The sequence below is a fragment of the Manacus candei genome, unplaced genomic scaffold (assembly GCF_025592945.1).
Source record: "Manacus candei isolate 608988 ecotype Guabito, Panama unplaced genomic scaffold, ASM2559294v1 h1tg000008l, whole genome shotgun sequence".
Taxonomy (NCBI): Eukaryota; Metazoa; Chordata; class Aves; order Passeriformes; family Pipridae; genus Manacus; species Manacus candei.
In genome coordinates this window covers 14,606,240-14,620,027 of record NW_026138056.1, presented here as the reverse complement: position 1 = coordinate 14,620,027, position 13,788 = coordinate 14,606,240, and the positions used below count along the sequence as shown (strand labels likewise).

Here is a 13,788-nt window from a genome sequence, read left to right as displayed (position 1 = left end):
GAGAAGGGAGGATCTAGGATGTCGGTATTTTTGATTGTATTTTATATATAGGTTTAGTAATAAGTAGTGTTACTGGGATGGACGATACCTTCAGAGGGACAGTTCTTGTAAGCAGTTGGGGAAGAGTGAGAGAAGGCATAATTCAGCAATTATGGGTATGCAGGTAAATACCAGTCCCTCTGCACCTTCCTGATGGAATAGACACACTTCAGTTTCAGCATTCCCTCCCCAAAAAATCATTCTTTAGGGAGATGAGAAGAGAGCTGTAACCTGGTCACCATTATGCAGTTCAATTTGGGATTAACTGAGTAAAGCACTGTCTTTCCATTGGAAAGGAGTAACTCTTTTACAAAGGACTCTTCTTTTTTTCCCTTTAATTCTGTAGGTTATTTTTTTGTATAACAGTTTCCTCACGTCCTCTTTCCCCTTCCTTACCCCTCTAATGCGGAAGCACTCTCTTTGTCAAAAGCGAGCATGTTGTTTTTACCCAGCTTCCAGATCATTATTAAGAGAGAGAGGGAGAGAAATTTGGCGGCGTATTGGTGGGGACGGGAACTGTGCCTGCTATATTTCACTGGGACTGGCACGTGGAGTAGGAAAGCAGATGTGTGTGGACTGCCAGAGAAATCGCTGACTGATCCTTGCACAGTCTGGGTTCGAGGAGCTGAGACAAGACGCAGCAAAGCAGGTATGACTGATACCCGTGCCAAAGCCTGAGCACCTGCCATGCCCATTGCAGGCAGCGGGAGCCGGGGGGGGCTCAGCATCCTCCAGAATTGATGCGCCGAGCATTCGCTGGGGCTTGTGTACTTCGTTTGATTTCTTCCCTTTCACGCCGAACACGAGAAACAAGCAGAAGTTAACTGCTTGGGAGGAAGCTGGCTATGACTTTTTTTTGTGCTGCATTTCACCTCTTTTGTTTTTTAGTTGGTTGCAAAACCTGAAGCCAAAAGATGATTGAAATGCCTCTCCCAGGGGAAGGGGGTTGCCGAGCACGCCGCACCCCATCTAGTGGCTTAGCCTCACACTGCCGGCTGGAAGGAAATGCGGCAGGAGGAGGAGGAAGAGGAGGAGGAGGGCTTCTGCAACTCCGGCCATGTGCTTCGTAGACTTCGGACTCCACAGCACCTACATGGGTGATTCAGAGATGCTGAAGCAGCTGCAGGACCAGGAAGGTGTTAGTTGTCTGTCAGACCTGGCGTGGATCACGCACGAGGGACTTGCACCAAGCTTGGAAAGAGTGTTAGATAGGTGGCAATACTAAGCCCTCTGGAGTAAGAAATGTGAGAATTAAGCTGCTTCTGCAACCTTAATTCGGCCTGTGTTTGCATAAGCACTAAGATACAATCTCCAATGATATCACATGCTATTCTTTGTCACATGTCAGTGCACAGAAGGAACTGCGCTCAGTTTTTTGCTCACAGCATTTCCCCTCTGTTGTTTAGCAAGTAGATCCTCTCTGTCACATGCTTCTGAAATCTTCTATAGACAGAAGAATTTTTTCACAAGGTTTCCTTCACAGACTTCACAACAACAGAGGCCAACTGCTTCATGGACATTTGTTGTGGTATTTTTGTACCATCCTCTTTGTGAGGAGCGCAGTCCGTCAGTGTTCCCATTTTGCAGATGAGGAAGAGAGGTGTAATGCGGTTAAAGGTATCCTTTATTTTGGGGTGCCCATTTCAAGACCCCTTAGACCATCCTTTCCACACTGCCTCTCCCACATACTTCTGTTACAGCAGCGAGCAGAGGGCACTTCCACGTATCAGGCACAGGGATCAGATCAGTCATTCTGAAAATGAAGTACAGGTAATTAGTGTTCTCAGAACAGGAGAAAAGGGTAGCTGTGGAAAAAACCAGCTTAAGAGATTTATCTAGCACCACAGTAAAAATATGTGGCAAAGACAGGGACAGTATTCCATCCTCCTGCTCAGGACAGAGCTGCCTTATCTGTGAGAAATCCCATCTGCTCCTTCAGCCCTCAGTCTCTCCCTACACATCTTCCAAAAGTGAAGCAACCTCTTGCAGTCAGAGGTCAAGTTCACTGTTACCTACTTCATTCAAGGGCTGTGGCTATATTCTAGGTGAAGCTGTTGTTTCAAGTCCCTTTCCACCCAAACCCCATCCCATAGTCTTATCTTCTCCTTCTCAGTGTTAGAACTCATTTAACTCCTGGGTGAGCCTGCTTAGGGCATTAAATCAAAATGAAAATATACTCTCCTGTTTTCTGGGTTATTTTTCCACCAGGTTCTTGCTTTGAAAGGGCTCACTGAGGGGTGCCAAGGAAAGACTGTGCTAGTGTGAAGAGCGACCTGGATTGCCTGGGCTGGGAGAGCAACAGGGCCATAGCAAAGCTGGGTTAGACCCATTTCAATGGTTTGGTATTATGTAAGTTGAGGTTATAGTTTCACAACCACAACAAGCTGATCCAAACTGGTGCTGCTGCTGATACATCAGTCTTTCCCTTCTCATGGCCTTGCACTCCTGCTCACTGCAGTTTGTGAGGCCAGGTAGGGAAGCTTAGTAATTCTATGTACCTTAAAGAAATACTGCAGTTTCTTGATTGTTTGTTTCTTGACTTCATGAGTGCATCGACCATCACAAAGAGTAATGGAACCTCGAGTTTGCATCTGGACCTTCAGCAAGATGGCCAGTTGGGAAGCATCACAGTGAACTGTTTAAGGACTACACCAGCATAAATACACAGAGAGGTGCCAGAGGAGATGTGCACTGCAACCTCTCTTGTTGACAGTTCATAATGTCTGAATGCTCCACATCACAGCATTTTCACAGATTTTCATAGTCGGCCTTTTCAAGGTGTATTGAGAGACATTGTGTTGTAGATCTGTGGTACACATCTCTGCAACCCAGGGGGTGTAAATATGACAAGGTTCCACCTAGATGTGCTGACAACAGAGGAGTGTGAAGACTGCAGAACTTTGGGCTCTGGATCTGTATGTGCTGCTGTGTTCACAGGTTTTGCTCTCTCTTCCTCCAGCCTCAGTCATTTTGCCATGTCCCCTCTGATCTGTCCTGACCTATCCCTGCCCTTTTCCATTTCATTCGCTTCTTCGATTCAGTCTCCACCAGAACCTGGTCCAAACCATGTTTATTAGCACAGTGAGTCCCAGTTTTTTTCATGGGGACTCTGTCCTCTCTTTCCTTAACCTAAATAACTGAAGATTATATTTTCCTGAACAATACTCTGTGCAAAATCAATGTCTTCAACAAAAAATGCAAGCTGGATGAGGATACTTAGTTATGTGTATTTAAAATGTTTGGTATTGATCACAAGAGCTTTACTTTAGTCTACTGTATATGTCCAATCCTGCAGTCCCAGCGTGACCAGTGCTTTGAATTACCATGACCTTTTATCTTGTTTGTCAGCAGTCCATGACCATGCACTAGTGTGTGATTTGTGAATTATTTGTGATTCTCTGTGAACGTGGTTCAGCCCATGAATTTTGACACCTCTTGATTTAAATAGCGACTGCTTGTGCTATGATACTCAGCTTGGTCTCCAGTTTTGAGAAATTTGGTTTTCCTTCTGCTTCGTGAGTGGATGTTTTCTGAATCTACAAAAGGTTTTTGAGGAGATGGGACAAAATTTCTGGAATGCGGGTTCATATGGAGTGAATTTTTTGGATTGTTATGAGTAGGCACCCCAACACAATTTTCACAGTCATTTTTTTCTGAAAATATTAAACAGTACTGTTTTCATACAAAGCAGAAGAAAATCAACATAAATTTGGTTGCACCCATTAATGGTGCTTTTTTTTTTATCAGCTCTACATTCTTATTTCATCTTTTGTGTATAGATTTACAAAGTAAGTCATCCGTGCCAGTTTTACGTAAGTGTGTGGGTTTGCTGCCCAGGTCAAATTTTCTTCCCTGAATTTGAAAATTGTCCATTTTGGGTTTGCCATTTTCCTTCCTTAGGACCCCATCTGTGGAAGGGGGAGGTCTAGGAGAGCAACATTTCCGCCTGGTTTCTGTTGGAGAAACCAGTCTTTAGTGTTACCTAATTTATGTAGATTGATTCCTGTGTTTCCTTCTGCATTTATCTGGCTGGTGGTTAGTACATTTTAGAGTGGGCTCTTATTGTCCATCCTGAGCAAAAAGAATATTATAAATTATATTTAATTCTGTCCATTGTGGAAAAAGTGTAAACAATAAGACAGGCATTTGCTGGTACTTAGGAATGACTGCTTTGCTGGTGATGAGAACATTAAGTTCTGCTGATACATGTCCATGTACCTTTATTTTTTCTCAGGACACTGGCAGGGATGTGCAGAATCAGAGTAAAGCCTGGTCTGCAGTCCTTGCTCAGGGAGCAACATTCCTGCCTGTGGGTATGTGTCAGGGCATGATGGGGCTGCTGGTTCCATGAGAACAGGCCAAAAGTCCATCCAGAAGACAAGGCTAAAGACAGGACTGGAGACACACTACAGTGTCCCTGCATGGGGTCCATCCAGGCCAGGTCTGGGTGCCTAGGCCTGAGCTGAAATGGGGCTCCTGCACCCATGGACAAGTGGTGCTGGAGGGAACTCCAGGCTGGTCAGGGCCATTGGGTCCTGTTGGTGCCCTCACTCATCATCCTGACAGAATGTTTTCTGAGTGGCCTGTCCATTACGGATTAACTCGAGCCTTCTTGCCATCCCTGGCAGGGACTCCTGAGCTTTTGTTAGGCAGCCTAAGTACATGAACCTGTGTAGACATTCCTGCTTCTGCATGCTGTCCTTGGGTGTGCTGGAAGTTAGGCATGTTGGAGTTTCAGGCTTTTCTTCAGATACCTGTACAAGGTATATGTCTTCTGGGAAAGGCAGCTTTTTTCCCGTGGTGGTAAGCTTTGGACAGATCCTTCCACCCTCTTCTGCTATATTTCATTTACAAATACTGAAGTATTTAAAAGGAAAAAAAATACAAAAATCTGTAGCAGTGAAGGTTTCATTTTATCTGTTACGAGTGAACTTAAGTGTATCAAAACTGGTGTTTTAATATGGCAAAATATGGGCACATCCCTCCTCCATGTAGTTTTCCAAATGGAAAATCACATTTTTCTTCTTCTCCTGGCATGACTTCAAGACTTGGTTACTCTAAAATAAAATGTTAAGTCAAGACTTGAGAGCAGGGTAGGAAGTAGTGAGACTGAGAGAGAAAATTGTGAAAGAGTCATTTTTTGGGGTAGTAGGGGCCAAGTAGGATATTGCTGCATGTGATGCATTCTTTTTAAGACGTGGGTCCCTCAGCAACGTCAACAGGATCCGATCAGGAAAATTCAAGCAGTGGCTGTGAATGTCCTGAGCTTGGAAGGTTATCTTCAGAGGAGACCGGGAGAGTGTGTGCATCTCAAGGTCAGATAGAAATTGAGCCATAAATGGATGCAACTGGTCACAGGCAGTTGGACGTTAATGCGCCATTCCTGGCTGTGGTCTTTTGCCCTGCGGCACTGTTAGAGAAGGGATTGCATGTCCTTGAGTTGACATCTTGGAGGATCTGAAAGCCTCCAGTGGGACAAGATAGTATTTCTTTCCAGTGCTTTCTGGCAACTCTGCTGTGTTTTTCTCCCACCAGGGACTATTCATCATTTCGTCCATGAGAAGATTTTGTTGTGCAAAATGTCACATTGTGAGACTGTTGTGATGTGACGAGATGTCATTCCCCAGTAATACATACTGGGCTCTACTTTAGAGATTGTAAGTCTGGGCCTGAGTAGGTACACAACATATTCTACTGGGGAGCAACTGAGGTAACATTGCATAACTCATACTGGTGGACAAGTGTCTCCTGATAAATAGTCTGTGGAAATCGGTGGGGCAACTAGGTTGCCAGGGGCAACCTTCAGCAGGTATGTGGGTAAGCAGGGAATAAAAAAACAAGGAGAATTGTCACTTGGAACCTTTCCACAGGACCACGTTTTACATCCCTTGCTCCACGTTGTGCCAAGATGTTTGGTGTATTGACTTACATGTGCTTCTCAGACCTGGCAAGGTCAGCTGCATGGAGTCACTTCTGTGAGGAAGGCAGGAGTGTGCATAGGTTTGCTATGCATTGCACAGGAAGGACTGTGTCAGGATTTTGGTACAGGAACACCAGTTTTTAAGGTGGGAGTGTAGGATTTTCCTACTTTACTCAAACATTATTGATCAAAGTAGGCAGCTTTATTATTCAAATGAAATCCAAATGGGGGTTTGCAGCTTTGGAAATGTATGAATAAATATTGTTCATTCAAACAGCCAAATGTATATGTTGCTGAAAACCCAGTAGAATATTTTGCCATCGGGTGAATTTCACCCATGGAAACAGACAGATCTGTACTCAGAAATTGTATTCAAATAACTTTAAAGCAACTTATTTTAGGAGAGAGCTGAGCAGGGCAGCTATTCCTGATGTTATGTTTGCCTAATCTGGTGTGTCAGAATTTAATCTTATTTTAGAAACTCACATACGAAAATTTTAACCCATTAAAAAAACTAAACTGAGAAACCCCCTGACATCTGGAAGAACCTGGCTCATGTTACTTCAGAGAATGTATAAAAGAGTAACTCTTGACATCTGAATGAAAAAAATATATTTTCATTATTAAGGAATATCTTCATAATGAGAAATACCTAATTAATATAAAGCATCTTCATTATATGAAATACCATTCACTGTGTTGTGAATTATTCCAAGGACTTTGATCTGCTCAGATTTCTCTTTCTTGGAGCTTATGTTATCTTTAATTGAGGGTAGGTTTGGGGTGGCATTTTACCTTTGCTTACTTGCAGCCTCAGTTGAAGTACAGACTATATCCTAGATGACTTCAGCAGCTCTGTACCCATCCTGCTTGTGATGGCTTGAACAAAGTTGCCTCAAATTTGGCATGGGAATGAAGAGGTGGTGAACTTTCTAGCTGAGCTGATGGTGTTCTCAGTGGTACAGCTGGACCACAGCTATACCAGTTATTTTTTCTCAAAGGTGACTTTAAGGCACAGTGCTTCATCTTAAGATTCTCTGTTTATGGTAACTGCTGTTGGACTGTCCCAGGCTTCCCCCACTGAGCTGAGCTCAGACTCAAGGTTGGCATTGGTATATTACTAGAAAAAAATACTTCATAGGTATTTGCTTGAATTTGAGGTCACAGAATGCAGTTTGACCAGGAATGCTAACAGAGGTATTTGCCACCTACTGTTGATTATTCTCTTCTTTTAACTTTATTTCATTATCTTTTGAACTGAAAATACCAGTGGGTGAATGCCTGATGCCTTTAAAGTCAATGGCAAAGCTCCCACCACATTCACTGAGGCTAGAATTTCATACTTATTGTGGTCAGTCTTTCCCCACAGTTATTAAATAACAAACAATTGAAGAGAACAATTCACTGAGGAATCCTAGCATTTGTTTATATAACCTCCTTGGTGAGAAATAACAAGTAGTATTCAGTAATAAATGCATAGACTTCCTGCAAATGATGTATGAACCACAGAAAGGTGAACAGTATCTGATATTATGTTCTCAGGAAACAATTGGACCAGCTGTGGTCCCCCCAGCATTTTGCAGGGAGGGTAGGGAATGAAATGAATATTGTGTCTCTGCCATGAGCAAATCACAGTCTCCTAAAGTGAGTCTGTAGGTGCCTTCTGTACTAGAAAGAGGCATCTCTCGTTACCCTGCCCTCCTCAGAGCTTTAGAAATAGCCAGCTTTCAAGTAGCAGTAGTTGAATATTATGTAGCCAACAGGATAGGCTGTTAATATTATGGAAGGTCATTATTGACTCCATATGTCCTCTGATAATGACATCCTCATTCTGGAAGCACACTCTTCTCTTGCGTCATCTGCACAGGTCATTAGAGATGATAAGCATGACTTCTTGGTGTGTACTGAGTCTTGAAGGGCTGTGCTCAAGCTGTGCAGTAGCTGAGGAAGAGACTTCTTGGCTTTCCTTACAGTACCTCCTGTATCTCAAGCAACTGAATGGTTCAGGGCAGTGAAAAAATCTGTGGAGTTTGGTTTTTTGTTTGTTTGTTTGGGGGGGTTGCAGGGGCTTGGGGGGAGTGGGCACTTTTTTTTTTTTTGTAGAAAAATCAAGTGCAGTTTCTGAAAGGAGTTTTTAGCAGAGTGGGGGAATGGCTATAGACTGTATCACAGATTTCAGTTCTCCTGGGACCAGAGCTTATGCCTCCTCCTGTCTTGAGAAACGCTACTCCAGTTCCCCCTTCTTCCCTGCTGATTAGTGCTGAAGTGATGATAGACAGGGGAAGGTGCAAGGAGGAGGAGGAAATGATGACCCTTTTATTAATGTATGGAGAACAACCAGATGCTGTTTCCTAAATGTTCAATTATTGGCAGAAACTAAACAAAACTGGGTAAGACAAAGAGCACACATTATTGTTTGTTAGGTGAGTGAGGTGTATCATGGAGGTGCCTTTGAAGCATCGATGTGTCTAGTTGTCCTCATAGGCATTACAATTGAGAGTGTTTCATTTTGTGAGTGTTTGACTGTCAACTGTAGTCTCTGTTTTTGAAAGTAGGTCCCAGAACATTGTCTAGTACCTTTCATTAGCTAAGCTTTGGCATGTGTGAGGAGTTTCTGCCTGGGATAGCTATCCTGATGTGCAGTGCTGCTGCAGTCTTGGACTTCACTGCCTTCTGGATCATTCTCAAGCATAAATCATCCATTTAGTTTTGAGCTAGGAAGCTTTACGTGTTACATACATACCTGGGAAATTGCCTCTCACCTTACCAAGGGTCTTCTACCAATCCTATATTAATTGCATGGAAGGAGGGCTGGTGGGGGTGTTGTCTTTCAGTGGGGCTGTTTGGACTTGTTTGTGCTCTTGGTCCAGGAAAGCATGGGCATCCTGAGCTTTGGGAAGTGTGTGTGAGGGGCAGAGCCTTAGAAGAGGTGATTTCTGCTCCCTCCAACTAATCTGTTTATATCTGTCTATCTCACATATTTCTCTGGCACCTATCACCTTGGTAGCTAACCATGTTTCTCAGATGACCATGGCTTTTTTCATCTTCTTCTCTTTTTAATATTCTTTTCCCCTTCTTTTTAAATTGGTCTTTAATAAAGTTGAGAATTCTTGCACAGGGGTTTATAAACATGTGTTATTAAATTTCAAATCTGTTTTGAAAGTGCCTCTATCCTACTCCCTTCTAGTAAAGTGACCTTTTTAAATGGAGGGAAGTGGGTTTAGATGACAGTCATGATAAATGCGGTCATGTTCACTCAATAAAATAAGGCCCAGTGCATTTGAGGATAAATCAGTGAAATGTACAGCCCCACCTGTCTGTCTCCATCATTCATTTCCACTGTCACTTTCACAGTGGCTGATGGATCACAGTTGCTGTAAAATTAGACAGCCTTTAATCTCATTTCATCCTGATTAGCTTCTCCTTACCCTTTCCCTCTAACTCACTGACTGACACGCTAAAAACTCACACTGAGCTGTGTTTGAGCGTGGCGTACAAAGTTCTCTTCAAATACCCTTTTTGTGGGGCAGGCAGGTGTTCCAGTGAGTTGAAATCGAAAAATGAGAAGATGGGATTTTCATACTACTAAAGCAAAACAGCAGACAAAGGCTCATGTAAAATTATTGAAAGCAGCAGCCTGACCAGACTTTGTGGTGGGCCAAATTCTTCCCGTTACACCCTGTCAAACCCAGTGAGTTTGAGAAGATAGTTCCTACTAGACATCAAATATAGCACGCTCACTGCCATGTAATTTGGACTATTACCTATGAAAATCTAAGTTCTATATGGGTGTGTGTTCACAAGGTATTACGGTTTACAGCACAAACTTTCTGGTGCTTTCAAGGGACGTTTTATGGTGGGGAAAAAAAAAATCTTCATTCCCATAGCTTTGATTTCTGTGTATAACTCATGACTCTGAGGGACCTGAAAATGGCCAAGGGGAAAGACTGTGATGTTGGTGATTTCACAGTTTCGGTGCCCAAAACTTCCTTCCCTCTTAGGTGTCACTCCATCCTCCCTGTGTTTTCCCACTCCCTTCATCCCCATGGGCAGATTCACAAGACCAAGAACAGAGTTTTCTCCAAAGCTCTGGGAGAAACTAAGGTCACAGTAAAGGTCTGCAGTGTTTTATTGCAGTCACCTTTCCTTCTGAAGCCCAAATACTACCCTCCTTCTAAGGCAAGCTTCCTTTTAGCTTTCCCATGATGGTAGTTCTGGTCATTTGGACCCAATCCTGTATCAGTGAGAATGTTGCCGTCAAATTAAGTAGGAACCAGGATTAAGCCATTAGTTTTCAAGGTTTAGTTGTAGTAATAAGTATGGGAGTCTTATTGCTTACCTTATATGCATGGGAACAGCTGAAAAGCTTAAAATAGAATTTCTTCCTCTACTGACCCTCTTTGTGTTAATATGGAGTATAAATAAACACAAGTGTTTGCAAAAGTGAAAACATGTGAAAAACATGCATGTGTGCTGCCTGCAGACAGTTCTTTTTATAAACGCTAGAGCTCTCCAGGTTGACCAACAGAAGAGATTGAGGGTGCAACTACTGGCTTGGACCTAACTGGAAACCATAATAGAGCATTGGATTAGGTAAGAATTGAAGCTCTTGCAGACTGATCCTGGGGAATCTCTTCTTGAGATGTAGGGTCCCAAAAAGCATTTAAGGAAGGCAACAAATTTCTCAGGGGAGAGACCCAAATTCATTATGTACTACAAGCATCCACAAAATCAAGAAAAGTGCTGGAGTTTTGGGAGAGAGGTTTTAAAACAGAAAAACATCTGAGACTAAAGAATGAGATAAATATGATATGAGAGCTCAAAAGATAGCAAAAATCTATTTAATTTTTTCATCCCTCTGTGAGAATCTCTGGGTAGTATAAAATCTTTTGCAGTGTCTGGTATAGGATTAGTTCTCAGTTAATATAAAGTGTACCAGTAACAAATAACCTTAATTAATGAACTTTCACTGTACTGGCTGCCTAATTTGAGAACTATTTCACTTACATGACTTGTAAGACCACAGAGTATGAAAATGATATTCGACCTTTACTAGAAACTAAAAACATACCTTCCTTATTCATCATCGCCTAGGCAAAAACTTCAATAAGAAGCTTAAATGAGCCCACTTGATCTTTAAGAAAAAGTGTCCTAAATAACAAAGCTGTGCATATTTCTTTTTATTATTATTTGCATATGCTATACTGCACAACTGCATTCCGAGAAAAATAAAAGATAATAAAACAAATGAAATGAGAGATATATCACCCAAAATAATCCAAGTGTGAGATAGGCTGCCTCTTTTTTTTTTTTTTTTTGGCATTGGCAAAAGAGCACAAAGTAAAAGCTGGCCCTGAGTCATATTGATTTCCCACTGCACTGGTTTCCTAAGTGCTCTGTTGATCCGTGTCAAGCAATAAGTTCCCTGCCTGTACATGCACATCACCACCCCATTTGTCCTCACCTAGATTTAAGGTGCCCATATGATGAGCTGAACAAGGACATCATTTTTCCTACTGGTGTCACTGGGCCAAAACTACTCTATGTGGTATGATAACTAATGCTGTGTAAGTTTACATTTATCTTATAATATCATTATAGTTCTGTATGGCACACTGCAATGATATGTGAATATTATGTATATATAATAATTATTTTTGCATTTTAGCATTTACAGTGGAAAACATAAATTTTAAAAAATAGATGTTTGCATCTGTAGCTGGTCCACAGTAATCAAGAGACCTCTGTAAAAAAAAGGGGATATTGCTAACCTAATGCCACAGTTTTGATCTTTGTTAACAAAGGGCTTCCTGATTAGATGAATAGAAGATGTGTGATTGTGCTGCTAATGACATTGTACAGGAAATTAAGCGTATACATTTGGAAAAGGCATTAAATCAGCAGGACCTTAATTTAAAAACTTAAAACTGTATGGAAATGCGGCTTGTTCATTGCTGTGTAATAGAAAGCTACTGAACATACTGACTCTTCTTGTGGAAACATTGCCAGCAGAACAAAGCTGGGCTGAGGTTTTTTAATGTTTTCTAGCGTACTAGGATTCCTAGCATCTGCTTATTTTCAAGGAACTTCATCCCTTTTTACAAGCTGTTTTTAGAGCAGTATATATGGCACTTGGGCAGGTGAGGGGGGACCCAGAAGGGACCAGAATTCTTGCTTTATTTCTTAATTATTTGCAAGATTGAATAGCATAAATTTACTAATAAGTGGCTTTGTCTGCTGCTAAGTCAGTGGACGTAAATGCTTGGGGTGATGCGTTCCCGTATCATTTCCTACAGGTGTAATCTCTGTGCTGTACTTTGTACCTTTGGAAATATTTGATGTAATCAGTGTCCTAAGCTGACAAAGAATTCTTGCTTTGCTTGCAGTTATGCCATATAACAGTGCCCATCACTGTGTTGTGGAAGTGGAAAACTTCTTGTTCGTGCTGGGAGGAGAAGACCAATGGAACCCTAATGGTATGTATAGAATACTTAAAAGCAAAAGCACCATCTGCCTTCCTCTGTCTGTCTGTCAGGTCAGCTGCTGTAGTGATTAGCAAGGGATTTTGAGGACCTTCAGCCTAATTGTTGAACCTACTAAAGGCTACTTTTAGATGTTGATGTAATGAATATCTGGTACTTTTGCTTTATCATCTCCATCATTCATCAGCTCCCACATCCCTTGAGAAATGCCACAGGCAGCAGAACAGACTCTTTCAAGTGCATGCACCAGGCAGCAGCTGTTAAGAATTTTAACCTTCATTTCCAATCTCCTTCAGTCATAATATAATAATGCAATAGCAATAGATGAATGCTTCTTTTCTATTGTCAAACAAGATACTCGCAGCTCAAGTTGTTAATGTGTTAATTATCTAGACTCTGAGATTCTTACACTGGTCCTTTTTTTAGTCTTGTGAGGAGCTTCTCATATAGATTATCTGCTGCTACCTTCTTTGATTTGATTACTTCATAAATTTACCGCAAAGAGAAATTAAACAATTTAACAGGCTTCTGAGCAAAGGAAAAGGAGAATACCATGCCTTGCAAAATTCACAAAATTGTCAAGACATTGTTAGAAAGCTTGCACACAAAGAAAGAGTTGTAGTTGTAGCAGTCTGTGTAACAGAGATAATTATGACTGAGAAACCATAAAACAGCTTGCAGGTACACATTTTTACTTTAAAACACCAGAGGATCCAGCTGAAATTACATATACTGAATATATTTTATTGTGAATGCCCCATTTCAGCATCTGCACTAAACCAAATTATAGAAAATTGTTACATCTGTTCACTTCCTAAAACCTGAGACAAACAATCCAGTCCACCCTATAAGCATGTTTCTGGTGTAGTTAAGAATATCACTAAATGTCTTAGGAGACAAGCCCCTTAGTTCTATTGTTGAATGTCCTTTATATTAAACAGGAGACAGCACAGTATCATTAATGATAATTTTTTGGGGGGGATCATCGGCCATATCCATCCACTGAGGGCCTCCGTTGTGCTTGGTGGTAGGCATATGGATAGTAAGAGGCAGACCTTGTTCCAGACAGTTTATACTTAAATGACCATGTCACATGAAGAGTAAAAGAAATATAATTACCCGCATTTTAAAGACATGGAAACTGAATGGCAAAGCGATGAAGAGAGATTAGAAGGGGTACATGTCCTGCATCTGAGATAGGAGTTAAGCACAGTTGTTTGTGAGATGAATAGTAACTTAGGTCTATGGTTGCCTAGATCAACTCCTGAGCTGAAGATGTTACTGAATACATCTAACAACTTCCTTGTTCTGTGAATACCAGGGCTAGTTTATTTTCTGTAGAGAAGA

The 13,788-nt window shown here is 41.6% G+C and overlaps 1 protein-coding gene across 1 annotated transcript in view; it reads left to right on the top strand.

Moving 5' to 3' along the window:
- KLHL14 (kelch like family member 14) overlaps positions 1-13,788 on the top strand; it is a 62,722-nt gene that overhangs the window by 32,872 nt on the left and 16,062 nt on the right. The window contains exon 3 of the mRNA XM_051770004.1: positions 12,346-12,435. Coding sequence (XP_051625964.1) covers positions 12,346-12,435 — 90 coding nt within the window. The remainder of the gene's footprint in view (positions 1-12,345; positions 12,436-13,788) is intronic.